We start from the raw sequence: 27,701 nt of genomic DNA on the forward strand, positions 1-27,701 counted from the left end.
GACATCCTGTTGGATCGTGTGTGTGTGTGTGTGTGTGTGTATGTGTGTGTGTGTTTGTTTGTGTGTGTGTGTGTGTGTGTGTGTGTGTGTGTGTGTGTGTGTGTGTGTGTGTGTGTGTGTGTGTGTGTGTGTGTGTGTGTGTGTGTGTGTGTGTGTGTGTGTGTGTGTGTGTGTGTGTGTGTGTGTGTGTGTCCAGGTACTAACAGATACTATCTCCATTTCAATTTCACTCAGTCAGCGAGAGATGAGAGGGAGAGCGAGGGGAGGGAGAGGGAGCCAGGGAGCGAGGGAGCGAGGGAGGGGGCGGGTGGGCGAGGATTTAATCTTACTACAACCTGGCATGTACAATATGACTCAGTGTTATAAATTTTCAGCCTTATCACATCACACACTCCTCCTGAATATAAACACGCCCCTGCACTCTCCAAGGTCTGTTGGCCTCGGAGGGGGGGGGGGTTCCTTGAACTGACCAAATCATCATAAATTCTGATACATAGAGGATATACAATTGTATTACAATTATATTACATCCATTATGACATTGTGCCAAGTAAAATTATATGGTATGAAGGTTAACATGACGTTAAAATCTAGTTGGAGAAAACTTATATTTTCGTTGAAACCTTGGATTTATAAATATTCCCTTTTAAATACGAATTGAGTTCCTCTTGTTCTGTAGCCTCGCTATGAGAATGCACCTGTTTTGTGCTAATTAATTAACGAGGCGTCTCAGGTGGACTCAGGTGGGGTTTATTTGGTATTCGTATCAGGCGGAGCGTTATGCAACGCTTCAACGAACCGTTTCATGTGAAAATGAGTTATTCGGTCAGTTGACAATGCTCACTGGAGTTTGGACGCTTGTTCTTACTCCTGCGTTGCCACTCAACAGTTTTTCCCTGCGGACACTGCCTATTTGTAATCAAGCCTAAAACATTCTCGGGGCATCGGATTCCACTCCCTGTGCTCTAGCCTGGGTGCGACACATACGGTCGCAATGACAATGTATTATCAGATCATAACATTTGTAATCATTATCATAGTACAATTAAAATATAGCGACCGGACAGGTAGAGTTGTTGATTCAGCCAACAGCCACACAACAAACAAAAAACACATGAACTAAAGGAATGAATGAGTGTTCTCACTGGAAGCGTAGAGCGCCACCTTGTCCAGGTCTGTGTGTTTCAGCAGGTTCTCTGCATAGTTGAGCCTGGCTCCTTTGAACCACTCAGGAACGTCCGACACCCGCTTGGTCACATCGATCACCTGAAAGCAGGGAGGTTTGGCTTGAGAGGCGGAGACCTTCAGGAGGACATGTAGGAATGGATGGATGTGTGTGTGGGGTCCATGTATGGGAACAGTGTTTTAGGCTGGGGTTGTTGTGTGAAATCCCCCCATTGTGTCATGCTGTCACTGCGTCATTGTGTGCATCATGAAGTCCACACGGTCACTGGCTACAGCGTGGAGCTGCCACGTGTCTGAACATACACTCATGTCAATAGAGTGATGATGGCTTTATTGAGGGCTGCAGCATGTGACACACACACACACACACACACACACACACACACACACACACACACACACACACACACACACACACTCACACACACACACACACACACACACACACACACACACACACACACACACACACACACACACACACACACCTACCTCCTCATACGGGCTGGAGCTGACGATGCCACAGAAACTCCAGACTTCGGCCCAGAAGTCTGGGTAGCTGTGCACCGACCACTGATAGAGATCATTGTAGTTGGCTGGAGACAGAGAGAGCATGTGGTGAGAGGGTCTAGTGTGTTGTACATGGTGACACACATCCATATCCAATCATTTGTGTAGCCATTTCCTCCTACTCCGTTGTGTCTGCCCGCTTCCCTGTTGGCCTTAGACTACACAACCCAGCAAACTCAAAAGACTCAAACTGTACTACTGGGTTTGATACAATGGCATGTGTCCAAACGCCAGATTAGCACAAAACCAGAAACGCTGGTTGTAACGCAAAGTGAAACTCGTCATCCTGTAATATATGTTGTTACAGACAGAATAGGATAAGTTTCCAAATGTTGTTATTTAAATCTAAGAACAAAACATCCTCAGTTGTCTGATCATCTGTGGACCCTGCTCTTCACCTACTAGGCCCGGGCAGCATTGGGGTCCCTCTCCATTGCATAACACTCATTCTGCATTTCTCCCCTCCTCTTTGTTGCCATTCATTAACCATCCGTTCCATCCGGTGAATCGGGTCTCTTTAGCACTCACTGCAAGTGACATGAGGAGAGCTTTGTGTACCCTCACCCATCACAGTTACGGATAATATACATTAATACTGTAGTAGATACTCATGTGTAATAAGCTGTGTTTATTACACAGTATCGGGATAATAGTAGTTAATCATGGGTAATACATTGTGTTTATGTAAAAGTATCTGGATAATAGTAGATACTCATGTGTAATACACTGTGTTTATGGCACAGTATCCAGATAATAGTAGTTAATCATGTGTAATACACTGTATTTATGCCACAGTATCCGGATTATAGTAGTTAATCATGAGAAATACACAGTGTTGATGTAGGCTGTACACTGTGTTGTGGAACAGGGTGGACCACCACTAAAGCAGATTTGTCCGTGTGGCGGTCAGTATGAGAAGTGACATGTTGACACCGAGTGATGTGTGAGCAGGTTAATCCAAGACATGGTGAGCTCTGTAGCCAGGCGAGGAGACGAGGAAGTGTGGAGGAGCCGACTTTCTCCGACTGAGGTGTCTGGACTCTTGATGTCCTATCACCTTATTTTATTTATGTCCAAAACATCGGTGCATACTGAATAGGTAAATGCATTGATCCAATTAGTTTTAATTCGCATCGTTCGATTATCTGATAATATTGTATTATACCGTTATAACTCATTACTATAGCAAGACCAGCAAAGATCAAAAGACAAAAGTAGCCTACTGCATAATCTCCCGTCTCTCCTTTCAACTCACCTAGATCGACACCGTAATCCTTATTGATGTGTGCCCTGAACCTGTTCATGTGCGTGTTTTTCTTAGAGTCTGGGTACCACAACGCTTTGGTTTCCTCGTCCATGATCTTCTCGCTCTTCCCTTCCTGTGGGTCCTTAGACATCGTTGCTGCTCGGGGTCTTCTTGTCTCGTCTCAAGGGCTTTGACCACTGCTGGATAACCTACAAACGCGTTCAGGTGGAGCGTTGAATGAGATCACCCGGCTAGCGCCTCTATCTTGCGAGCAGGCTTGGAGGTCTGTGACAGCTGACCCACTGAAGCGTCCTGTCAGCGTGGTCCTGCTTGAAGCTCCGCCCACCGAGCGACCGCGCGTCTATGGAGCGCATTCAAGAGCAGTACGCTTCCCGTCGTTTGTATATAAAACAATATATATGTCCACGTTTCTCATTACCATACGTACAATCCCTCCATCTGTCTCATATTCGGATTTATTTCGCATATGGTCATTGCCCATGGTTAAAATGTAGCATTGCATTTTAAAGTGTTAGGACTTAAGCAAAAATATGTTCTGCATGTTTAAATTAAACAAAACACAACACGTAGGAACGACTTGGCGGTGTATCTTAGGTTTCTGTTTTACATTTTGCTGAAAACATTACTGTTCAAAAAATAAATAAATAAAAAGCCAAACGCAACGTTAATTTTCACGGTTCCCTGGTAGACAGTTGCGAGTCTTGAATGCCTCCCGCCGGTGACGCGCACCAGGAGCTGGCTCGCGGTTGCTCAAGGGCTCTGCTCAAGGAGTGAGGAAGAGGCGAGTTTTGATTGGACGAGAAGAGTCTGGTTCCACATCAGCCGATGGATCATTCTATACGGGGCGGGCCGTTTCAGTGGACTGGCGTCTTGCTTAACATATACCGGCTAAGAGGTGTGCCCAATCAGCGGCGAGTAAAGGGAACAGCGTCCGCCCCCATGGTCCGCCCTCGGAGGATGTCAAACAATCAGTCAGAATGGTGTGATTTATGTTTCATTAACAGGATCGGTGCGAGCCTCTTTTTATATATTAGGTAAAAACATCTAATTTTCCAAAATTGACTGATGGGCCTCTTCATAACTGATTTATATATTTTTGTAATTCAATAATGTAATTTTTTTTTTTTTTTTCTTTTTACAAACATTAATATTTGGTGTCCCCCCAGGTACTTGGTGCCCTACGCACTCTGCGTACTCTGCGTAAAGGGAGCGTCATATGGCGTCACATTAGTGCCATAATTCACTAATGTGATAAAAGATGCATTCGGGCGCATTACATTATTCCACACGCGTAGATATTAACTCCGAGCGCGCAAATGATCTCTGCGCGCGCAAAACAGCCTCTCGCGCGCGCAAATTACCTCAGCGCGCGTAAAACAGCCTCTCGCGCGCGCAAATTACCTCAGCGCGCGCAAAACCTCTCGCGAAAGATGTTTTTACGCTCTCGCTCGAATTTAATTTTGGCACTATGGGGGAGGGAACCAAGGCAGGGCGGGCTTTCCTATGATTGGCTGTTTCTGAAGCGCGATATTTGATTGACAGCCCTCCTCAGCTCTCCTCTCATTCAATTCTGAATTGTACAGTTAATGGCTGAAACGATAGTTACTTATTGTAACTCTAGATTCTTTGAGTATAGGGGCAGCCTTTTAAGGCTATCGATATTGGGTTATCCCTAGGCGTGAGCCGTAGGACTGAAAATTTGTAATCCCCGACCACCAACAGCGTGGGCCTCAATAACGTCCGCGTGCGGCGTGCCTCAACGACGTCCGCATTTCGCAGATATAGTCGGGCGCCGGCGGACGTTCTGCTCCCAATAAACAGCTTTTCTTCAGCTATTTAAAGGACAATGAGGCCGACACTTCAAAGCCTGCGCCTATACTCATAGAATCTGGAGTTACAATACGTTCAGCCATTTACTGTACAATTCAGAATTGAATGAGAGGAGAGCTGAGGAGGGCTGTCAATCAAATATCGCGCTTCAGAAACAGCCAATCATAGGAAAGCCCGCCCTGCCTTGGTTCCCTCCCCCATAGTGCCAAAATTAAATTCGAGCGAGAGCGTAAAAACATCTTTCGCGAGAGGTTTTGCGCGCGCTGAGGTAATTTGCGCGCGCGAGAGGCTGTTTTGCGCGCGCTGAGGTAATTTGCGCGCGCGAGAGGCTGTTTTGCGCGCGCAGAGATCATTTGCGCGCTCGCAGTTAATATCTACGCGTGTGGAATAATGTAATACGCCCGAATGCATCTTTTATCACATTAGTGAATTACGGCACTAATTTGACGCCATATGTGACTGTTGATTATCAAGGGAGATAGCCAGGACAACCTTGGTGCAGGTTTCAGCCTAAACATGAATGCAATCAGCGTGTGAGACAAGAGTTAACGTTAACGTTCATGAGTGAGTTCTAATTAGTGTATAACCCATGAAAATAAGAATCGTTGTGTTTCAGGAAGGAGGGGGGGGGGGGGGGGGGGGGGGGGGGGGTGAGAGGATTCAATTAGAATGGAGTTCCACACACATTTTAGGATTATGGGGGATTATGATAAGTGGTTCTGAGCAGTGGGTGATGTGCATTCTTTACTACATCCCTGTTATGTTATCAAAAGCAGCCTGTACTCACGTCCTGCAGTGCAAGTACACATCAGCTTGTAGCGCCAACTGCTATAGAGATCAATGCATGTAACTGAATTCTAGGTCTATGGATGTATTTCACCACTATGGACGCAATAAGAGGACTGTTTGTTGAGAATCATACTGTTACCTCTGCCATGTCCTACAACATGCAGTGACCATGGTGACTATTATGGCAAATTATGGGAATGGTTAAACTGATTTATTTGCAGGCTGCAGCTGTCAACTTTTTTGCTTTGGTGCAATTCAAGTAAAGGTTGCTTTGTATTTATTTGAATGACGTAGGAAAAACATTGCAAAAAAACATCACATTCATGGCAGGAGGCGCTTTTCTTGAGAGCTATGGCCTATAGTTATACATTCACTGACCTAATAATCAATTACACTTTATCAGTCTTTCAAGGAACCTTATCACTTGACACTTGGCTACTCAATGAGGTCGTAGACGACGACATCGTTGTGAAAGTACCCACTGGCACCTTCCACAAAGCACAGTCAATCTCACCGCAAGATGCTACCACTATTTACACACTGGGCCTCTAGTAATACAACAAATAAATTAATTAGTATGTATAATCATACATCCAATGGAATAAGAAATGTTTGAAAAGTATTTCATATCCCACATAGTATATTCCATTCATTACTTACTTGCTGCACATTGCCCTTTGTCCTTTGCCTTAATACAGCTGGTCACTAATCATTGAGGATGACTTCATTATCAATGCACTTCTTCGCATCTTGTGATAAATGCATTTACCTTTATTATTATGATCCTGCAGGCACAGGAGACTGGGGATCAATAGGACCTACTCTTATTTGAATTTAAATTTATACCACTGGCATGTATCTTCTGCTGTGACACCAACATGACCCGTTTTGGATTAATAATAAAAGTACCATTTTATCGCATTTTAAAATAATGAGGTAAAATCTCAGAATTCATATTCAACAAATTACAGATCAGGCCAAAAATGATTGCAATATAAAAATGCACTGTATGGATGGATAACCTGTTTAAAAACAAAGCAGCTGTACATAGGTCAATGCATCTCCACGTTACACTTTCATTTCAGTATTATTTGGAGTGCAAACATAAAAATCTGTATGAACAGAGCAGCTGCCCAGTGACCAGCGTATTCAGTGCAGAGAGGAGAGAGAAAGGGAGAGAGAGAGTAGATTTAGTCCAGCTAACCTTTGTCTGTTTATCAAGGACCATAAAGGTTTTATTTGCACTTTGTCAATACAATTTAGTCCTTGGATTTGGAAAAACATTTATTCATGTAATTCAATTCAATTGTATTTGTATAGCCCTTAATCACCATTACAGTCTCAAAGGGCTTAACAGGCCAAATATTTGTGACACCCCCCTTTACCCATGCCCCTACACGGGCAAGAAAAAACTCCCTTGAATCAGCAAGGAAGAAATCTTGAGAAGAAACGCAGTGTAGGGGATCCCTTCTTCCAGGGATGGTCAGGAGTGCAATTGGTGCCACAATTGACATACAGGTAAATACATGCACATCATATTAAAATGGTGATGGGGTTCTGGCCGGTTATCCATGAGGAGAGTCCAGGCATCCAGTCCAGTACCCGCAACACGCTAGAACAGACAGAATAGTGAATTAGAACGGAAAAGTACAAAGTGGGAATGTATAATGTAATAAGAAAAGCACAAGCAAACAGAGTAGTCTTCACTCTCGCATCAGTTGTTTTCACACTCCAAATGCAAGATTGTAGAGGTGCGTTTTGAGCTTCCCTTTGAATAGCTCCACAGAGTCAGCTTCCCTGATCGCTGATGGCAGCCTATTCCATAAAAAAGGGGCTCGATAGGCAAACACTCTCTGTCCAGCCGATTTCTTTTTAACCTTCGGCAGTGAAAGAAGGCCAGCTCCCGAAGAACGGAGCAATTATGTAGGCTACTGCTTCATGAATCGATCATTTTCAGATTTGTCTATCTCAAAACATTCAACCTAAACTAATTCTGTTCACTTTTATGTTACTGCATTATGCATTAAGATTTAAGCTGACTCTCAAAGGTAGAATGGTATCTTCAATTCACAAATCCAATTTCAATCATCTGGGACATCTATGAGGACTGCACACAGTGTCCCTGTAATTAAGTCATATAAAACCACTTGCAGAGAGTATATGGCTGCCCCTCAGTGTTCCTCAAAGTCCTATTCTGTGGTGCAGAGCCCATGTCCCATCTGAGCCAGCAGTGTAGTGGCTCAGAAGTTTGACTGACAGCTCGACTGTACCTCGGTCACTTCACTTTACATATCTTGGAGGGGAAAAAAAACGCTTTACGTCAAAATGACTAAATAGTCAAATGGCAATCTTCAATTATCTGAGCATTCTTCACACAACAAGTATGCGACTCGTCCACCCTAATCCCTGGGGTCATATAGGCATATCCTGCAGTGTTTTGCAGCATCAAAGGCACAAGTGCAGAGTACTTGTGCACCGAGAAAACATCCAGAAATGCACTATTTAATCTGTCCGCTGGGGCATTGATGAGGAAGGATGAATCTGTACTAGTGACTGTGTGCTCAGCGTTTTAATCCTGTTATACTAATGGTTATGGTGGAAAATGGTGGAAAAACGTTCCCCGGTCTGTTACTTTTTCCACCATTACTGCCAAATTCCATAGCAAATAGGCCTATGTAGGCCTACGGGCTGTTTGACGCACATATGCAAATAGGCCTGGACGAGAAAAGATTTGGTCAGGGGTGGCAAACCTGCAGGTCTCGAGATGCATGCGGCTCTTTGGCTGCTCTGTTAATTATGTCACTTTTTCTTGGACCAAGATATTTCAATGAGTAATGATAAAACTTGGATCACAAACTCATTATTTAATTTATAAGCAAACCCAGAGAGCAGGCTCCACCATGGTTCCCTTCGCTTTTTAAACGTGCAAGAGTTGAGGTGTGTTGCGACGCTCAAAAAATAAAGGTTAAAAGGTAAAAGATAGGTATTTAGGAAACGCTTTTGGAAAGTGAAATGGACTTGCAGCGGGGGCATTGAACCGCGGTCTCCCGGATGTCAGCCGAGGACGTTAACTACTGGTCCAAGTTAGAAACCTTGGCTGAATTGGAAACCTAGGTTATTTGCTCAGTGGTTAGAGTTTGTCTTCCATGCCATGGGTGTGTTGTAGTTGAGGGGGTGGCAGGTTCGAAACTTGTGAAGCCCTATATTCCCAAATTTCTAAGTATCTTTTTTATCCTGTGTTCCCCTCCTGAAGTCCAATACAAGACTAAGCTGACAATTAAATATTTTTTGTAAATAAAATGTGCCAGTGGTTATTCAATAGATTAGCGACTCAATAGTTTCAGTTCTTTAGCCTATTAACATGCAGGGTTGTTGGTCGCTTTATGTTTCTTTGTAATGAAGGTAGTTGGGTTCTTGTTCTGCCTTGATGTAGCCTATTTTATATATTTATATTTGTATAGCACTTTATATCTGAAACAGATATTTATACATTTTGTACAGCACTGATATCTGTGACAGATCTAATTAAACAAATTAAATGAAACGTTATTAGAGGTGAATGTATGATGACATTTAGTTTTAAACTCTCCAACAGGTAGGATAATAAAAGGAAAAGCTAAGCCTCGATGCAAGACAATATGATTAGGGGTCGGAATATACAAACATGAGTAATCCTAGATTTAAAAAGCAAAAAATTGAAATGCAAGGTAACCAGAAAGTAGCTGCTGTGCAAATTTAATTTTTGGGCTGCTTGAGCCAAAGTGGGCCATGCAACGGTAGGCCTGCTAGCCATGCTGAGAGTCTACCGTAAAGATTGATAGATTGCGGAGAACATAGATAGGACCCTTTTCCAGAAATGTTACCCTGCAACAGTGGGGAACATAGGACCCTTTTTCAGAAAAAGGGTCCTATGTTCCCCGGTATGTATTGCTACAGGGGAACACAGGACCCTTTTTGGGGAAAACGGGGAACATACAACTTTTTTTTTTTTTTTAAAAGGGTCCTATGTTCCCCGGATGACCCCCTGAGGACTAAGGACTCACAGAATTAATTGATCTCAGGTGCTAATTTATCTCAGGTGAGTGAGTGTGTGAGGCCAAATGGGCTCAGATAGGTATATATGGGATTGGGACAGCCCTTCACGAGAGCACATGTTACCTTGAAAACGTTTAGTGACAAAGATGTTGCTGACACCTCAGCAACATCTACAGCAATTTGATATTAGAAAATATATATATATATAGAATATATATTCCCTAAGGTGAAATCTGCACTGATGGAAACAGGCTCGGTAAGTGTGGACTCAAACTTGGGACAGCCCTAAAGCCTTAATAATTTCACGAGAACGCGCAATAAAGTCTGAGTTTGTGAGTCCCGACAATGGGCTTGGGCCAATAAGCGCATAAAAAAACAAGCTTGTTTGCGCTCAAACTTTACTTTCGTAATAGTGTGACATTAGACATTAGACTGGGCAATGGGCGGTGCTGAGGTGCAGAAGTCCCGCCTCCCGGCTACCAGCAATGTTCACAACTTCTCGGGGGTGTGAATATGCCGACCAATCGTAACAGACCAGGATGCTCGGGAGGGGGGCCTCGAATCGACATGATACAGAACATTCTTAAAATATGCGGAAATTGGTTTTGCAGAAATTAACAGCAAGAGAATAAGGGGTATTTCTAACATACAGGTATGTAACCCCATTCTAGTAGTACCCCCAATTGCAATTATTAACTTAAAATTCATGATATGGGATCTTTAAGTTCTCATTCGATTAAAGCTTTGATCGGTTTGTTCCGCCTTGCGTTAGAACGGCTCGTCACTGCTTGCAAAGTAGAAAATATATTGTATCATCGCTGTTGGAGAAATTAGTCCGCAGTACAGTGACTAGGGACCAACTCCTGGTATCCTGCCTTTACCAATTTAGAGTATTTTTAAAAAACAATACCGAGATGGAAGACGCTAAACATCAAAACAATCCCTCACATCAAAAAGTTTATTTGGATTTTTTTTGCATTGAAATCTACATTCATGTTAGTAAGATGTAGTTTTTTGATGAACACCAGCAGTTTGTTTCTTAATAATACCAACATGATATTGTCCAAATCAGTCTCCACTGAATGCCAGGCAACAAAGCATATGGTATGTGAAAATTAAACAAGTGAATGAAAGAAAAAAGACAAAGAAGCTAGGGTAACAAATGAAAAGGTTTTTTTTACATTGATATATCGGTGTGTATTTTATATATATATATATATATATATATATATATATATATATATATATATATATATATATATATATATATATATATATATATAAAAGCATATTTGTCTTAAGAAGAAAAGCTTTGGAATGAAAACGGCTTAGCATGAGAAAAAAATACAAACCTCCAACGGGTTTATTGGGATCAAGCATCATCAAGCCATCCCTCACACATTCAATACATATATTATCTGTATACTATCATTTACTTCATTAAGTTCGCCGTTAATCTGCATGAATAAATGTCCTCAAAACCCACAACCCCAAGCCCCAATTAAAATAAATATGAAAACAGCTGATTGGTCCATGAGGTAAAAAGTGAGATAAAAAAAGGGGGAACAGTGAGAACACAGATGGAACGAGAGGAGGCCATTTATAAAGAGCAATCAAAGGAATTCATCGTGATTCAGCAAAGGAAAGTATGTCCTATTTTCTCCGACACACACACACACACACACACACACACACACACACACACACACACACACACACACACACACACACACACACACACACACACACACACACACACACACACACACACACTTCCAGGGGGGATGGTGGTGATATATACACTGAGACAAAGACAGTCTGTCAATCAAAACAAACATATAAGCAACCACAACAAACGGAAAGCCGGAGTTCACCAGTTGGACGGCGTCACCATGACGCCATCGTTCTTCTCTTTGTGTTCCTTAAATTTGATAACCTTTTTTCATCTCCTATGACCGACACAGGACTGATGGAGGCGGCGGTGGTGGTGGGCGGGGCTCACTGACAAGTAGGCATGTTTTATATGGGGGGGGGGGGGTCATTAGAAGGCGTCAACGAGACTCCCAGTCCAAAAAACAAAAATGGCGAGTGGCGGCGGATAGCAGCCCCATGGCCCCTCATGTGTTTCACTTCAGCCGTGTGATTGGTCCAGCTCCGAGCAGTCAGAGGAGCGCTTCCAACACAAGAGGGCCTTGGACCATCGGAAAGCGGCCATGGAGTGGTACTGTATGTGGTGATGGTAGTAGTAGAAGTAGTAGTAGAATTAGAAGTGGTCGTGTCAACCCCTCCACCAGTAAAAGTTCTGCTCAGGGTCGTCACGGAGACGACGGTTACCAAAGACAGCGAGAACGTTGAGGAAGGAACTTAAGAAGATACGTTTTTTTTATTTTTCTTACAGACGAGCTAATCAGATTCTTCCCTCCGACCTTTGTGTTTTCGTTTCGGTCGTTGTGGCTGGGGTTGTGACCCGGTATATTCCAAACATCCATCCAAAGTGGCCATCGCCAGCCAACCACCATGGTGGGTTTGCCCCCCCCCTCCCCCTGATTTGCGAAAAACAAACGTTTTATCTGGTCCACTGTCATCATGCAAAGCAGGCCCCTTTTTGTTTCCCCAAAGCGAGTCTGTTTTCTGCCTGATTCGACACCTCTTGGTGTCTGATTGTCCGTCATACCAAACCTCAGAATGTAAACTCCCACTCTCCCTCCCCCTTCCCCCCTTTTTAAGAAGGATATGTCTTTCCAGGATGGCCACTTGTAAGGCTATGGAGGTATTTATTCACTGCGTCAAAGTCCTTGGGAGAGAGAGGGGTGAGAGAGAGGAGAGAGTGAGGGGTGAGAGAGAGAGGGTAGAGTTCAGGGGAACATCAGGAAGAACACACCATCTCCAATCGATAATGTTGGCCCAATGTGGGCTCAGAAGTCCAGCCTGACCGGGTCTGGGCATAGTGGGGTGGGGTGGGTCTTGGTCTTGGTCCAGCCCCCTCCACCCTGGTCAGTTCATCGAGGAACCAGACAGGGTTGGTGTGGGTCTATTTTTTTCTTCTGCTTTCGTTGGTTTATAATCTTTTTTAAAGATATGGATTTCCTTTTTTTAAAAGAGTGATTTGGAGCCCTGGTTCTCAAACTCTGTCCATGCGTCGTTCAGCTCCATGAAGATCATCTTAGCATAGTGCTCGTAGGGCTTGCCGGTCGCCTACGGAGAGGAAACAATAAGATCGATATTACATTCAGAGTTAAAGTATTATATTCTGAATTAAAATGATCATCAGTTCATATTACAGATACTTCAGTATCAACTGACAAGACATATTCAAACTAAATGCCAATTTATGCAAAATAAATAACATTAAATTCACTCATTAATTAGATTGAGTGTGATCGTGAATCCTCCATCCCTCTATGACGTTGCTACGGTAACGAAGGAAGGAAGGGGAGGAGTGGCGTTGGCGCGGGTACCTTGTCCGGGTGGACCACCAGCACAGCCTTCCTGTAGCTCTTCTTCACCTGGTCAGGGGTGACCAGGTCAGCCATGCCCACGGGCCTCCAGCGCGCCTCGCCCTCCCACAGCACCGTGTGCAGCGTCGACAGCAGCGCGCGGATGTTACGCTCCTTCCCCTCGATCCAGTCCAGGATCTGACAGGGGCACAGAGAGAGGGTTGATACACACACAGGACTGGAGTGTGAGTCAGAGGGAGTCAGAGAGTAATTGTGTGTGTTGGAGAGTGTGTTGTGTGTGTATGTTTTGGAGAGTGTCAATGTGTGTGTGCGTTGGAGAGTGTCGTGTGTGTGTGTGTGTGTGTGTGTGTGTGTGTGTGTGTGTGTGTGTGTGTGTGTTTGAGAGTGAGTGTATGTGTATTTGAGAGTGAGTGTATGTGTGTTTGAGAGTGAGTGTGTGTGTGTTTGAGAGTGAGTGTGTGTGTGTTTGTTTGAGAGTGAGTGATTGTGTGTTTGAGAGTGAGTGTGTGTGTGCTTTAGTCTCGCAAAGCCAGACCAAACTACAGCAAGTAGAATGGTCTGGAACCACGCTATTTAGAGCCGTCTATCCAGAGGGAAACTGGGCTGGCCTGTTTTTATTTCTTTAAACCAATCACAATCGTCTAGGGCGGGGCTTACCCCAGGAAGCAGCAGAGGTGTCCATGCAAAATAGTGCCGGGGGGGAAATTAGAGAGGCTGTCAGAGAGATGGCTCAATCCCAACCGCAAACGCCACAAAAAACGATGTATGTCGCCTATGTGAAGATCCTTTTATAGTTAAAAAGAACAAACATCGTTTGTTTCTTTCTCACAATGATGTCAAGACAACACCATACACTTTGGCCCTTGAGGAGCTCACGGGACCTATCAAAACGACAGACGTTTTAACATTTATGTGTGGTTCTGGTAGAACGCTGTTAAACAAATACCGTAGGTGCTATTGTGAAGTGGAACGGATCGGTTCATTGGTTAAATCAATGTCAAAAGATGTGCCAAATCCACACCAACCCGCCATACTGCCTAGTGTCCGAGTTTGAGGGGGAGCACAATACGGGAAAGCCAGCAACAGGAAGGGGAGGAGTAGCGGTGGAATCCGACGCTAGCGCTAAAGACGCTGTCCATTTCCGCTCAGCCAAACTAGTGTGTTTAAGCGGGAATGCTTGTGTTTGGGCGCGAGTGTGTGCGTGTGTGTGTTTGAGCGCGTGTGTGTGTGTTGGCTAACGACAATCTTTACTGGCCCTCGCTCCACGTTGTAGTCATCGGGGGTCAGAACGAGGGGAGAAAGACAAACTCTTCACGTTGAGTCATTTGATTAAACAAATATAAACCCTGGTGACTCATTGACCCTCTGCATCGTTGCACCCTGCCCTGGTACACAGACATGAGACGATGGGTGTGGTGTGTCGTGCTGTGGCGTGGTATGCTGTGGTGTGCTATGCTTTGGCTTGGTGTGGGTGTGTGTGTCTCCCCGGGTCACCTGTAGTTTAAGGGGGTCCATGTCCCGGGTGAGCTCCTGTCGCCGCAGCTCGGCGATGGTGCGCGGGCCCTTTCGGTCGGGCCTGGAGGCGAAGCCCTGCGTGGACAGCAGCTCCTCAAAGTCGTCCTCCTTCACCTTGGGCTTGGGCACCCCTGGACGCCAGCGGAGAGGAGGAGGAGGAGGAGTACATGAGGAGGGGTTCAGCACGGTAGAAACTGAAGGCCGAGGTCAAGGGGAAGGGAACCCCTGCCTTCTCTCCGATACAATTGGGATGCCAGCGATATTAACACCGATAACACTATGATGTAAAAAATAAATCAGCCTTCGTGGGCTAAGAGTTCTAGGAAGGAGGGGGGGAGAGGGGGGGGGAAGGCTTTAAGTGAGGCAGGGGCGAAAAACCTGCCTCACTTAAAAGCCCTGCCCCTAAATGTAACAGAAGCCATTTTTTACATTGTGACAGTGGGCGGAGACTCACTCAACCTGATCGTTTGGCTTCCCCTTAAGGAAATACATCAACTATGAATCCTCTGACGCACCATGTTGTTTCAGATCTCAAAACAGAGGACAGCAAACGGTCACACTAACGACCACGCTGCGCTGATGCTTTCTAAATCATGTCTGCGGTCCTACCGAAGGTGGGCCCGCGGACCCCCCGCTCCTCCCGGCCCCCGATCACACTGGAGAAGCTGAGGTTGTAGTTGGGCTTGGAGGTCTGCGCGGCCGAGGGCTGGGCCTTGGCCCCGGAGCCGTGGCCGGACCCTGCGGCACCGGCCCCCGGCCCCGACATCCAGGCCTTGTTCTGGGCCTTGTTCTGGGCCTTGTTCTGGGCCGGACCTGGCCGGGCCGTCTGCCAGGCCTGGTTCTGCTGCGCCTTGGAGGAGGAGGACGAGGAGGGGGAGGAGGCGGCGGCAGAAGCTGTCTTTGCGTTAAACGACGGACCGGATGAACCTGAAAGGAGACGCTGCAGGTTGGAAGGCATTCATAGACTCTGCATTCATACTGCATCTGCGTCAGATGCACCGGAGGGATGGCCCAGTGGGTGAGGCCATGACGACACGTTCTGCTCAGAGACCGCCCTGCGATGAGCCTACCCGTGGTACTGAGCTGAGCTGTTTTTCTGTTCCTGTTCAGTCCTTTCGACACAAAGCGAAGCACTTTGTGTTGAAAGGACAGTGCTCCATGGATAAGGTTTAGGTGGGGGGTGAGCCTTCCCCTTCTGTAGCCCACTGGACAGATCGATCTCGAGGGGATTCTCCGAGACGCACATTGCCATGCCGACCGGAGGCCCGACCTGAACATTTTAAAGGTGTTTGCGGCCTGCAGCCAAAATGTTAATAGGGTATTGTGGCACCCAACTATAAGCCAATTATCAATAGACGCCTTATGTTTACTTATAATATAAACATAAATATTACAGAAATTAAAAACACAATATTTATACATATTAATATATATATAATGTATATTATTAGTACGAGTTGTTTGTGGTTGGCCACCCACCTGCAGTACAACAAATTTGCCACCCCCTTGCAGTTCCCTGGAGGCCCACTAGAGGGCACTACTGCCCGCAGGTTTTAATCAGTGCTATATGCCCTATAAAGGGTCGGTGACGTCTGTGGACTCAAGCATCATGAATGGCATTTCCAAGTTCATTGTTGGGAATAGAGGGAGAGAGGGCTCCTCACCAGGTAGACTGGAGCCCAAGTTCCCCAGGTCTGCGAATGGGTCAAAGCTCTGAGACTTGGCCTTGGAGAAGGAGGACACTCCTGGAGCTATACACACACACACAGAGACACACACACACACACAAGATGAAGCCTCTTATTGGTCAATTCAGATAGATGTGTTGAATGTACTATGCCTGTTAGTGAGTGAGTGAGTGAGTGAGTGAGTGAGTGAGTGAGTGTCCAATAAGAGCTCTTCTCACCTGAACCGGGGTAAATGGGCTTACTGGGAGCGGTGCTCAGACCAGTGCTGGAGCCACCAGACCAGTTATCCCAGCCGGCCAGGAGGTCCGGCTGACTGGCAGAGGTGGTCATCTTTGGAGGCTCCTTACCCAGCGTGTCTGTTAGGAACACACACACATACACAGAGTTTGTTGCAGCACTCAACCTTCTGAATGCGCCTAGGTAGTCGTAGTAACAATGCCAGGTGAGACCCCCACCCAAAAGCTTTTCTTTACATACCTAAAAAAAAAAAAATTCTCTACCAAGAAATTACATTGGTATAAAACACACAAAAACTGTATTTCTAGAATTGGTAGGTTGTTGTGAAAGTCGGCCAAACTAACATCTGGGTGTTGTGATGCTGGTCTAACTTCTGGTTGGTGATGCTGGTTTAACATAGGTGCCGTGAAGCTGGTTTAACATCTGGGTGTTGTGATGCTGGTCTAACTTCTGGTTGGTGATGCTGGTTTAACATCTGGGTGCGGTCATGCTGGTTTAACATCCTGGTGCGGTGATGCTGTTCTATGAACATCTGGGTGTGGTGTAAGGCTGTCAACGAATATTCGAAGTTCGAATATTCGTTCGAAATGTATCCAAAAACGCGAATTCGAACGTGAAAATTAATATTCGAATGTGAAAAAACACTCCCGCGGTACAAGCGCCTCTATCTGCTTTGTGAATGAGCCTCTGTCTGTTCGCGATGTCCCTCATAATATTCGAATGTGAAAAAACACTCCCGCGGTACAAGTGTAACAGACTAGTATTGTGAAGAGCGAATGTATTTTATCCCCTCGGGGTTTCCGTACTTGGATATAGGTATTCCAGCTCGGCTATGCCATTCAATAAGCATCCGAAGTAGAGCTCAGGGAGCTAGTAGTCTGGCTGGTGAAAGCTGCTATAACGCAATGTTCTCGGCAAAGTCCGAGACAGCTTTTTTTTCATGAATCCGAACGGTGCGTAGTGCTGGCCCTTTCGCTGGCATGGTGGAAGACGTAGGCGACATGCATTTTTTTCTTTATCGATTTAATAGGCCTTCTCGATAAATGGTAAGCAAAGCAAGGAACGTTACCACTAGCATACTTTGTAACATTCAGAAGCGGGCGTCTTCTTCAGATTACTATAGTTTGCGCGCTTGCAGGTGTGGTGGTGAAATGCAAGCGATACAAAGTTGTGGCTTTTCATGATTAGGCCTCCACGTTACTGGGCTGTTTATATGATATATATATATCCCACTAATTTGAACCATGGTTTTGTCGCATTATTGACATATTGACGGCAACTGCGTAAAATAGGCAACCAGATATTCGAATAGTTCGAATTCGTGATTTTTTTCCAAACGAACATTCGAATGTCATTTTTGAGCAATTTTGACAGCCCTAGTGTGGTGATGCTGGTCTATGAACATCTGGGTGTGCTGATGCCGGTCTATGAACATCTGGGTGTGGTGAAGCTGGTCTAACATCTGGGTGTGCTGATGCCGGTCTATGAACATCTGGGTGTGGTGAAGCTGGTCTAACATCTGGGTGTGGTGATGCTGGTCTATGAACATCTGGGTGTTGTGATGCTGGTCTTACATCTGGGTGTGGTAATGCTGGTTTAACATCTGGGTGTTGTGATGCTGGTCTAACATCTGGGTGTGTGATGCTGGTCTAACATCTGTGTGTGGTGATGCTTGTTTAACATCTGGGTGTGGTGATGCTGGTCTAACATCTGGGTGTGGTGATGCTGGTCTAACATCTGGGTGTGCTGATGCTGGTTTAGCATCTGGGTGTGTGATGCTGGTCTAACATCTGGGTGTGGTGATGCTGGTTTAACATCTGGGTATGTGATGCTGGTCTAACATCTGGGTGTGGTGATGCTGGTTTAACATCTGGGTGTGGTGATGCTGGTCTAACATCTGGGTGTGTGATGCTGGTCTAACATCTGGGTGTGGTGATGCTGGTTTAACATCTGGGTGGGGTGATGCTGGTCTATGAACATCTGGGTGTTGTGATGCTGGTCTTACATCTGGGTGTGTGAAGCTGGTCTATGAACATATGGGTATGGTGATGCTGGTCTATGAACATCTGGGTGCTGTCATGCCGGTCTGAGGCGCTCCAGGGGGGCTGGCATCTTACTGAGGTTGAAGAGGCTGGCGTTGTTGGAGGCGCCCGGGTGGGACTGGGTAGGACCGCCCCCGTCTGCCCCCAGGAGGTCCCCGAACAGGTCCGGCCCCGAGGCCTGCCGGGATGAGGCCACGCCCTGGCCGGCCCCGGGCCCCGAGCCCATCCCGAAGGGGTCGAACAGGTCCCCCATGACTGAGGGGGAGTAGGAAATAAATGGATCAATAATCGTGGGTCAACAAAAAAAGGCATTTAGTTGTAAAACGGTTTGTATTGGGTTGTATCAGTTCCATCTTTCAGTGGATTTTGTTTGAGAAACTGTGTGTGTTTCCATACTTTTCTAATAGCATGGCTGGGATACAATTTTAACGGCGTTAATTTTTTTATCACGCGATTAATGCTCTTTTGGCTTGGCAAACGTTGACGTTTTTTCACCTGCTGCCTAGCAAAAACTACAACACCATACCGGATCTACACCGGAAACAAAACAACAAGCACGCCGCACAAACTTGTTGGGGAAAGCAAGGATACGGAGCGGGTGAAAAACTCCTTTAAAGTGTGTGTGTGTGTGTTTGTGTGTCACTCTGTTTGAGCCTGCTGCACGAGAGTTCAATGATGTCATTAGTTGTTACGTCTTTCTGACCAATCGCAGTTCAAGGCCCACCTGGGCAGTACCACTCTGGGAGGGGCCGCTCAGTTACTCCCCTCTAGACAAATCGACTTGGTTGTGATGTTGACAGTTTGTGAGTGTTGCGTCTGTTGAGTGAGTGAGAGGTTGCGGGTGCACAGCTCAGGCTGCCGGACGGCGCGGCAAGGAACTTTTATAAACGCAATATTGTTATCCCGCAGTAATCAGCCCGACAGCCCCGAAACGTTATCAGCCCACCGGGAATTCTCGCGATTACCACTTCGCCACTGTGTGTGTGTGCGTGCGTGCGTGCGTGGGCGTTATTCGATAGCCTGTTAATGTGTATAGGCCTACGTACAGTAGGAATATTCATACTGGTTTCAATAATAAATGTTGTAATTTCCCATCTTTACTGAGCAAGAGTTTTGCTCGAAAGTTCAGTGATTGAAACAAATAAAAGCCTGGGCTATTGAAGTTTTACGGTAGGCCAACCACTATCATGCACCTACCCGATGTCAAGTGGACCGGGTTGAATTCACTGCGGGTCTCTCTTCTTACTGTCTTTAACACTCTCTGATCTCACTAAAAGGCTAGCAGCAAGAAATCAAGGGAAATTAGAATAGAAAAAAAATTACGATTATTCGCGAGTTAACTATGACATTAATGTGATTAATCGCGATTAAATATTTGAATTGCTTGACAGCACTAGTTTTTACGAATCCACTTAAAATATCAGGGTCAACAACGTCAACTCTGTCTCTGCCACAAAAAGGGAAGTCAGGTCATTGACGTCACGTTTCCCCGCTCAGACCAACGGATGACGCAAAACCAGGACCAACCCTTCTGCGAACAGAGGGGACGCTACAGACACACGTGTGAAGCAGTACCGTCTTATATGTAATAAATCATAAGTACAGCACACAAAACAGGCCGTCCTACGTTTGGGTGCGGGGGCTGCGGCTCCACCAAAGAACAAGTGCTCCTGCGCCTCCCCAGCGAGGCCAGCAGGTGGCGCAAACAGGTCGTTGAGGAGGTCGCTGTTACTGGAGGCCGCCTTCATTTCCCCCTGGTGAGGAGCGGAGGAGGAGGAGGAGGTGGTGGTGGCGTTGGCGGCGACGGAGGAGGAAGTGGGCGGTGCACTGGGGTCAGAGTTCAGGCCCAAGAGGTCGGCGGTGTCACTGGAGGGAGACTCCTGGGGAATGGGAGCGGGGGCCTGGGAGGAAGGGGGGAGGGTTGGTTATATAGTTGGTTGCATACAACGACAGTTCGTACGCATAAACCTTTGCTCCAACTCCTACTATTCCCGCTCTCATTGGAACTCCATAACTAGGCACAGAAACAGGACACTTCATCATCTAAAACACCTTAAGCAGAGTAATAAGTATCAAAGAACGAGACTTTGTGCTCCTGTCTAGTTTCTCTCTCAGTCGGTCAGGGCTTCATTCTGATTGGCCAGTAAACACATGATCCCTGGGGTGCCTTTGGAGACGTTAAACTTCGACGTGGCCATTTGAGAGATCCCTCCATCAGGAGATCCGGGGCCTACCTGGAAGTCGGCATCGAATAGCGGCTCGCTGGGGTCCCGGGACAGGGCCTCCCCGCTGGGCCCCGAGTAGGAGTAGGACTCCACCTCAGATTGGTCACTGAGGTCATCGTGGTCGTCCAGAGTCCCGACTCCCTGGCTGTCAGAGCCTTCCGGGTTGCCACTGATATCTGGCGATTGAACAATTGAAAATAGACCCACGGTCAGGATGGGGTGAACAATACGCTGACGATACACGACCAGCAACGGTTGTTTAAGTGACTTTCCCAGATGGACAGAAGTTCCTGTAGGCACCTTTCCATTAGCTCCCAGGTGGTGACCATACAAACTACTCTACAACCCGGCTGGAATGACTTTCCAAGCAAAACGGCATGATTTTACAGTTGTTAATATTAATAATAAAATGATCATTAATCCATAATAATATTATTGTTATTATTGGGCGGGAGGGCAGCAGTGGCTCAGGAGGTTGAGTGGGTTGAATTGTAAGCGGAGGGTAGCTAGTTCGATCCTCGAGGTGTCCCTGAGCAAGACGCCTAATCCAAACTGCTCTCGCCGTGTGTGTTTGAATCCGCCGTCGGTGTGTGTTTAAAAATGCTAGCTTTGGATAAAAGCATCTGCTTATGCCCTAAATTTAAATATATAAGGTATAATGTAAATGTAATGTATAATAGTATCAGGGTGATTTGGGGGTGAACGCGTCGATGTAAGAAGACATTAGATCAACTAATAAAGCAGAGGGGGCGCTACCTTCCCAGTCCAGCGTCTGGAAGAAGTGGTTGGCGTTGGAGTCGGTGGGGGACTCGGGGTCTGCCGGGGGGGCGGGGTCTTCCGGGGTCTGGGCGGTGGGCTGGGGGGACTCTGAGTGGTAGAAGGCAGAGGACCCGGGCTGGCGGGGGAGTTCTGGTTTACCTGGAGGGAGGAGGGGAGAGCCGTGAGACCCGGCATTAACACACGCAGAACATTTACATTCGGGGCATTCAGAAGACGCTTTTACCTAAAGCGACTTATAATAAGTGCATTTGTCAGAAGAAAGAGGACCAACGATATATCGCCGTCGGTACAGTAAGGATGTTCATAGAACAAAGTGACAAGCACAAGCAGTCGGTAGGATAACCCATTCCCTGCACACAAAAAAGAAAACAAGGATAAGAGGCTACACAACACCACACCCATTTTAGGTATTTACTCTAGCGTCATGTTGACCAACTGCAATTCAAAGTCTGAAAGAAATGTGTTGCGACACACTGCTCCTCCCCCCCCGCCCCATTGCTGCATTGGTCCACCCCACATATGGATTGTGTTGACATATTTTAAAGGCAGGGTCAGGGGTCAGGGAGCCGCCTGACGGACCAAACTAACAGCTCCGCGGGGAGGGGGTGGGGGGGTCGTCCTACCAAACTTGCTGAGGATCTCCTGCTGCTCGTCGCGGGAGGAGAAGAGGATCTTGGGGTTGAGTCCCTTGGTCTGGAAACTGTCCCAGGGGGGGGGCTTGCTGCTGGGCTGGTCCCGGGCCTCCACCTCTATGTCCAGCTGCACCTGGAACAGGTCCGGGTACTTCTCCTGGATGTCACACGCGTCCAGGTCGTACCTGCACACACACACACATGACCACACACAACCACACACCATTGAGAAAGTGTCCATCGGCTCACATTACCATAGTAACTCAAGTTCTTGTAGCCGGGCATTTTGAGCTCTTACTTGGCAAACTTGACAGTGGTGGCGTTCCTGGGAACGAAACCGGTGTGAAACTGGATCTGAAACATCTTCATTGACGCCATCTGTAGAAAAACCATGACATCCGCCGAAAAAAACGGTCCTTTATTGTGATATTGGTCACAATCATGAATCTCATCTTTGGTTCTCTGATCCCTTTCATCGACCAGTGTGTGGACTGCAGGTTACAGAGCTCCATGTGTCTGCGTGGGATTTAAGGCCACACCGCCCCAAAACGATACACCAACACCCAGCTATAGCATGTAGAATGTATATTGTATGAAAACAACGATTTGAAAGGTTGGTCAGCAATGGCACACTTTTGGCAAGGCGTTTGTTGGGGCTGTGTGGTAGCATCTCTAATATGAATTTATAGTGACCGTGAAGCTCCATTAGTAAACATCACCGACAGTCACAACCAGGCCATATATGGTCTGTTATCGTCCTCCACATTGGTGTGGACTTGAGTTTGTGCACACCGCTCACAGTTGGTCATCATGCCTAATGATTTGCATGCCTGCATGTGTGTGTGTGTGTGTGTGTGTGTGTGTGTGTGTGTGTGTGTGTGTGTGTGTGTGTGTGTGTGTGTGTGTGTGTGTGTGTGTGTGTGTGTGTGTGTGTTTCTGTGCCTGTGCGTTCGTGTTTGTGTACCTTAGCCTGCAGACGTCCTCCCAGTGTGGACCGGGCGTGGTAGATGACCACCAGGACATCTCCCTGGACTGTCACGTTAAGGGGGATCTCTGCACAACCGTCCTCGCTCTTGTAATCCCTGTGAGGGGGGAGAGAGAGAGATTCCTGATACAATTCATCATAAACATTTTTACAGACAACCTGGATCACAATGGAATACTAAAGTATGAGTCAAGCACTTTTTCACTGTATACATTTTATGTGATATTATTTATTATTTTTCCATCTTAACATTTGTCTCCTATCTATGTGCTGCAGATTGCTAAATGTGATTTATCCAATGCCAATAAAAAATAATTTCAATTTGGGAGAGGGAAGAGAGAGAGGGACAGGGAGACAGAGAAAGATGAGGCTAAGGGAGTTTCAGGGTGTGTACAGCTTCACGGTGCTTGACCGGGCATGTGTTTCCATGGCTGTAGAAGGGTTGTGTGCGTGCGTAGCCTCACCTCATGCGGTCGTACTCTTGCGAGGTGGTTAGGACCCGCTGGTCCCCCACGTACACCTCACAGAAGGGTCGGCAGCCATTGCGCTGCTTGTTGAAGAGGGGCACGGGCGTCATGGTGATGGAGTGGATTACTATGGGCTTGCTGTGGGGCGTGATGGGCTCCTCCGCCATCATGTCGCACATGTACTCGATGTACCTGCAGGTCATCGCGGAAACACACCCAACAACGAATCAGGGACCAGGCCAGGGGCGGAGTAGCCCGTTAAACACAACACAGCGATCCTTGACAAGTGACACTAAAGAATAGTGCCTGAATGTACGTGTGTACACCCAAATGTACACGCGTACATTAGGGTGTACGCGTGTGTGCACCTCTTGTGTGAATGTGTGTGTTTGTGTTCATGTGTGTACCTCTTGTGTGAATGTGTGTGTGTGTATGTCTGTACTCCTTGTGTGAGTGCATGCTTGTGCATGTGTACCGCCTGTGAGAGAGTGCGTGCACGTGCGTGCATACATGCGTGTATGTGTAACTCATGTAAGGGTCAAAGTGTCAAAACTTTGAAGACCTGTATTCCTTAGAGTCTACATAAAAAAATATGTTGTAATTGTTCAAAACGCTGTCTTTTACACTGCTTTTCCTCAACTCCACAACCGTGTTAACATGGTATTAACACGTTAAAGAACAGGTTCAATAGCATGTTTTGGTAACATTCAAATGAGGTCCTCCTCTTGATTCTCACAGCCAGTAAGTACGAAGTTCCTTCACCCAATCAACGATAACCAGTCAGACCACACCAGTCCACTAAGGATCTTTCTATGCACTGTGAATTCACTTCACTACACCAGGAGGGTGTATCGGGTGTTCCATCCATGTGTAATTCAACACTGTAAGCTCACCTTATTTTCACCTTAATATATTAGACTGCTACCGGAGTGAATGTGGACTTATTATTTCTATCACAGTATTTAGATTACACCTAGTGGACAAAGAGTGTAATGTATAGGTATAGGTATATGCCATGCAGTAGCCCAGTAGAAGGTGACCACATTCAGGCTAACAAAACAGACCTTGTCTGTACTGATTTTGTAAAGTAAATTAATATTGCCCATTCGTAAAACCACCACACTAAATATCAAGGATAACAGATGTAGGCCTACAATAACACACGTTCAATGCCCATTGAACACATTGTCATAAAAGGCGGAAGAATGGATCCATATTCCATACAAGGGGTCTAAAGGGTGAGTCATACCTCCGGATCCGGACGAAATTCGTCCGTCCGCCCCAAACGTTGCCTCCGGAACTACCCTTAATTTATCCGTCTGGTTTCAGCGTTGTTATGGATGTTACGCAATAAATCCTCTAGAGGGCAGTGACATGTTTGCGATTGTCGATGCCGTTAATTTGTGAAACTTTCACAAATTAACGGCATCGACAATCGCAAACATGACATCTGTAGAGATGATTTGCTTTGTGTCATCCGAAATCGGCAAAAAAAAGTGCAAAAAGGCATGTGACACCCCTCACCAACCCTTATCTCCACACAATGTTGTTACATTACCAGTTACAACTCATTGCCAAAGCAGGGGAACATAAAATAAAAAGGTCAGGTATATAGTATAGTATAATATAAGTATAAAACGTTAAACACAATATATATACATATCAGATATTATACTACTATTATCTACTTTCGCGAATGGTCTGACTTTTGACTCTACTGCCGCCTTGATTTCCAGTGGTATTGCTCCGTTTCTCCCACTCCGGATTCGTAAGCTCAGAGGCGACGGACCCATTGACGGACGAAACAACTCCGGGACCGGACGAAACGGTCCTTAACGGTACACGTAATTTAACCGAACCGTCACGGTACAGGCACTTCAAAGCGGTTACAGAGGTGTACCGCGGTACGTAAATGTGACGTACATAGCTTTAATATGGCGAATGTAAAGGCTTATTTTGCGGTGCGGAATTTAAAACTTGAAGACGGAGTTCCAGCCGGACCGTTTAGCCAGAGTATACTACTCCGACTCTGTAATCCGACTCCGTAACTACGGAGACCCCTCAGCAGCTCTCCGTTGGGAGGTCGGATACGCAATGCAATTCGCCGCCAGATCCATCTTATATGTTGACTACACCATGTAAGCAGTGTTGTAAATAAACGTCCAAAGCTTTTCAAATCTTATTTGGTGTTCAATTGTTCCTTAAGGTGCAAAGTAAACAATGTACAAAGTTATTAAGGTGCAAAGTCAAACCGGAGAAGTTATTCCGGAAATGAATCGAGGACCAATCACAGCCCTTGCCGTCTCCGTTGTGTCGACCAATAGGTCCATGGCGTCGACGGATAGTTAAAAAATATAATAATAATAATAATAATACATTTAATTTAGAGGCGCCTTTCAAGACACCCAAGGTCACCTTACAGAGCATATAGTCATCATTCAAAACTATGTAAAACAGACTAGGAATAGAAGAAAAACAGAGGTTAAACATTAAGAGTAATAATAATTAATAACACTCAAAGACGCCTACAGTGAAGGGGGGACCTCACTAACCACCACCAATATGTAGCACCCACTTGGGTGATGCACGGCAGCCAATCGGTGCCAGAACGCTCACTACACACCAGCTTGAGGTGGAGAGTTAGGGATGAGGATGCTATTGGATGCTCTCCGGCTATGGAGAGGGCTCTCCGGGTCTACGTACAGCACTTTAACATGCACACGCTAGGGATGGGCAACGATCGTCGATTAGTCGGAGTCACGTAGAATATCGAATAATGAATATGACTATCGCTATTTATTACACGGCTCTTCTCAATGCTGTTGAACGCTCCGTTGACTTGCATGGGCTTTCACAACTTCCGGTGGTGAATAGCGTCCTCGGTTGCTAAGCGACGTCAACGTCTTTGGCGGACTATTTCTCTGCTGATCAACACTACGAATGCTGGTAACAAATAAATTGTAAAAAGACACACCGTGTGAAGTTATTTTTTAGATTAAACACCAGATATAGCCTCCACATAGTCCAGCGAAGTGAATGCACAGTGCGAATGATAGAAAGATCATTAGTGGACAGGTGTGGCTGGACTTTGGTGATGATTGATGGGTGAATAAAGTTCATGCCTACAGGCTGCAAGCATCAAGAGGATCATTTGACGTACACGCTAAAAAACACGCCATTTAACATACGAGTGTGTGCCTATACCTCTTGTGTGTGTGTGTGTGTGTGTGTGTGTGTGTGTGTGTGCAAGCATGCATGTGTGTATCTCTGTGTGAGTACTTGTGTGTGTACCTCTTGTGAGTGGTATGTACCGTGTGTGTGTGTGTGTGTGTGTGTGTGTGTGTGTGTGTGTGTGTGGGTGTGGGTGTGGGTGTGGGTGTGTGTGTGTGTGTACCTCTTGTGTGAGGCGGAGATGCCGGGCGGGCAGCGCTTCATGGAGAACATGTAGACGGCGGCCTCGGCGGTGCTGAACAGCCGGCAGAAGCACAGGAAGGAGCACACGGCCACGGCCGAGGCTGCCCGGCCATCCTGCAGAACAGAGGGGGCAGCGTTATTCTGGAGGCCCTGGGGCCCGAGAGGGTTACGGTCCCATCAACGCTGTCAAATATGACCGCCGCTGCTGAATATTAATTATTTATTTAACAAGAGGAAAAAACTAATGTTATATTATTGTGCGCTACGGACGCTTCATAACCAGGTCAATTCAAACACCTGTGAGTAAAGCATACCAACGAGATACTGCGCTTACGTGATAATGTCAGCACAACGATTAGAACAACAAGCACCGGGTAGATGACAACAATGATGAAGCAAGCAATGCTCATCACGGATTCATTCGCCGAAGGGAAAACAGTCCTGCAACTTCACGTGAGTATCGTACATTATTACACGGCTCTTCTCAATGCTGTGGAATGCTCCGTTCACTTGCATGGGCCCTTCACAAGTTCCGGTGATGAATTATATTTTATAATGCACCGTTGCTAAGTATAATGGACT

At 46.1% G+C, this 27,701-nt stretch overlaps 2 protein-coding genes across 4 annotated transcripts in view; both read right to left on the bottom strand.

Annotated features, from left to right (window-relative positions):
• Positions 1 to 3,324, bottom strand: part of aacs (acetoacetyl-CoA synthetase) — a 45,698-nt gene extending 42,374 nt beyond the window's left edge. Inside the window, exons 1-3 of the mRNA XM_030359077.1 lie at positions 3,011 to 3,324; positions 1,678 to 1,781; positions 1,146 to 1,266 (exon numbers count right to left, since the gene is read on the bottom strand). Coding sequence (XP_030214937.1) covers positions 1,146 to 1,266; positions 1,678 to 1,781; positions 3,011 to 3,152 — 367 coding nt within the window. The 5' untranslated portion in view covers positions 3,153 to 3,324. The remainder of the gene's footprint in view (positions 1 to 1,145; positions 1,267 to 1,677; positions 1,782 to 3,010) is intronic.
• Positions 3,325 to 11,016: 7,692 nt separating this feature from the next.
• The window catches only part of gak (cyclin G associated kinase), a 41,308-nt gene continuing 24,623 nt past the window's right edge, over positions 11,017 to 27,701 (bottom strand). For all 3 annotated transcript variants that reach the window (XM_030358146.1, XM_030358145.1, XM_030358147.1), the window contains 15 exons: positions 27,100 to 27,233; positions 23,703 to 23,897; positions 23,218 to 23,335; positions 22,552 to 22,631; positions 22,245 to 22,438; positions 21,598 to 21,759; positions 20,851 to 21,017; positions 20,244 to 20,517; positions 18,692 to 18,871; positions 16,556 to 16,693; positions 16,314 to 16,400; positions 15,259 to 15,576; positions 14,629 to 14,780; positions 13,135 to 13,311; positions 11,017 to 12,871 (listed from right to left, as the gene is read on the bottom strand). In XM_030358146.1, coding sequence (XP_030214006.1) covers positions 12,770 to 12,871; positions 13,135 to 13,311; positions 14,629 to 14,780; positions 15,259 to 15,576; positions 16,314 to 16,400; positions 16,556 to 16,693; positions 18,692 to 18,871; positions 20,244 to 20,517; positions 20,851 to 21,017; positions 21,598 to 21,759; positions 22,245 to 22,438; positions 22,552 to 22,631; positions 23,218 to 23,335; positions 23,703 to 23,897; positions 27,100 to 27,233 — 2,478 coding nt within the window. In that variant the 3' untranslated portion in view covers positions 11,017 to 12,769. The remainder of the gene's footprint in view (positions 12,872 to 13,134; positions 13,312 to 14,628; positions 14,781 to 15,258; positions 15,577 to 16,313; positions 16,401 to 16,555; positions 16,694 to 18,691; positions 18,872 to 20,243; positions 20,518 to 20,850; positions 21,018 to 21,597; positions 21,760 to 22,244; positions 22,439 to 22,551; positions 22,632 to 23,217; positions 23,336 to 23,702; positions 23,898 to 27,099; positions 27,234 to 27,701) is intronic.

Source organism: Gadus morhua, chromosome 6 (assembly GCF_902167405.1).
Source record: "Gadus morhua chromosome 6, gadMor3.0, whole genome shotgun sequence".
Lineage (NCBI taxonomy): Eukaryota > Metazoa > Chordata > Actinopteri > Gadiformes > Gadidae > Gadus > Gadus morhua.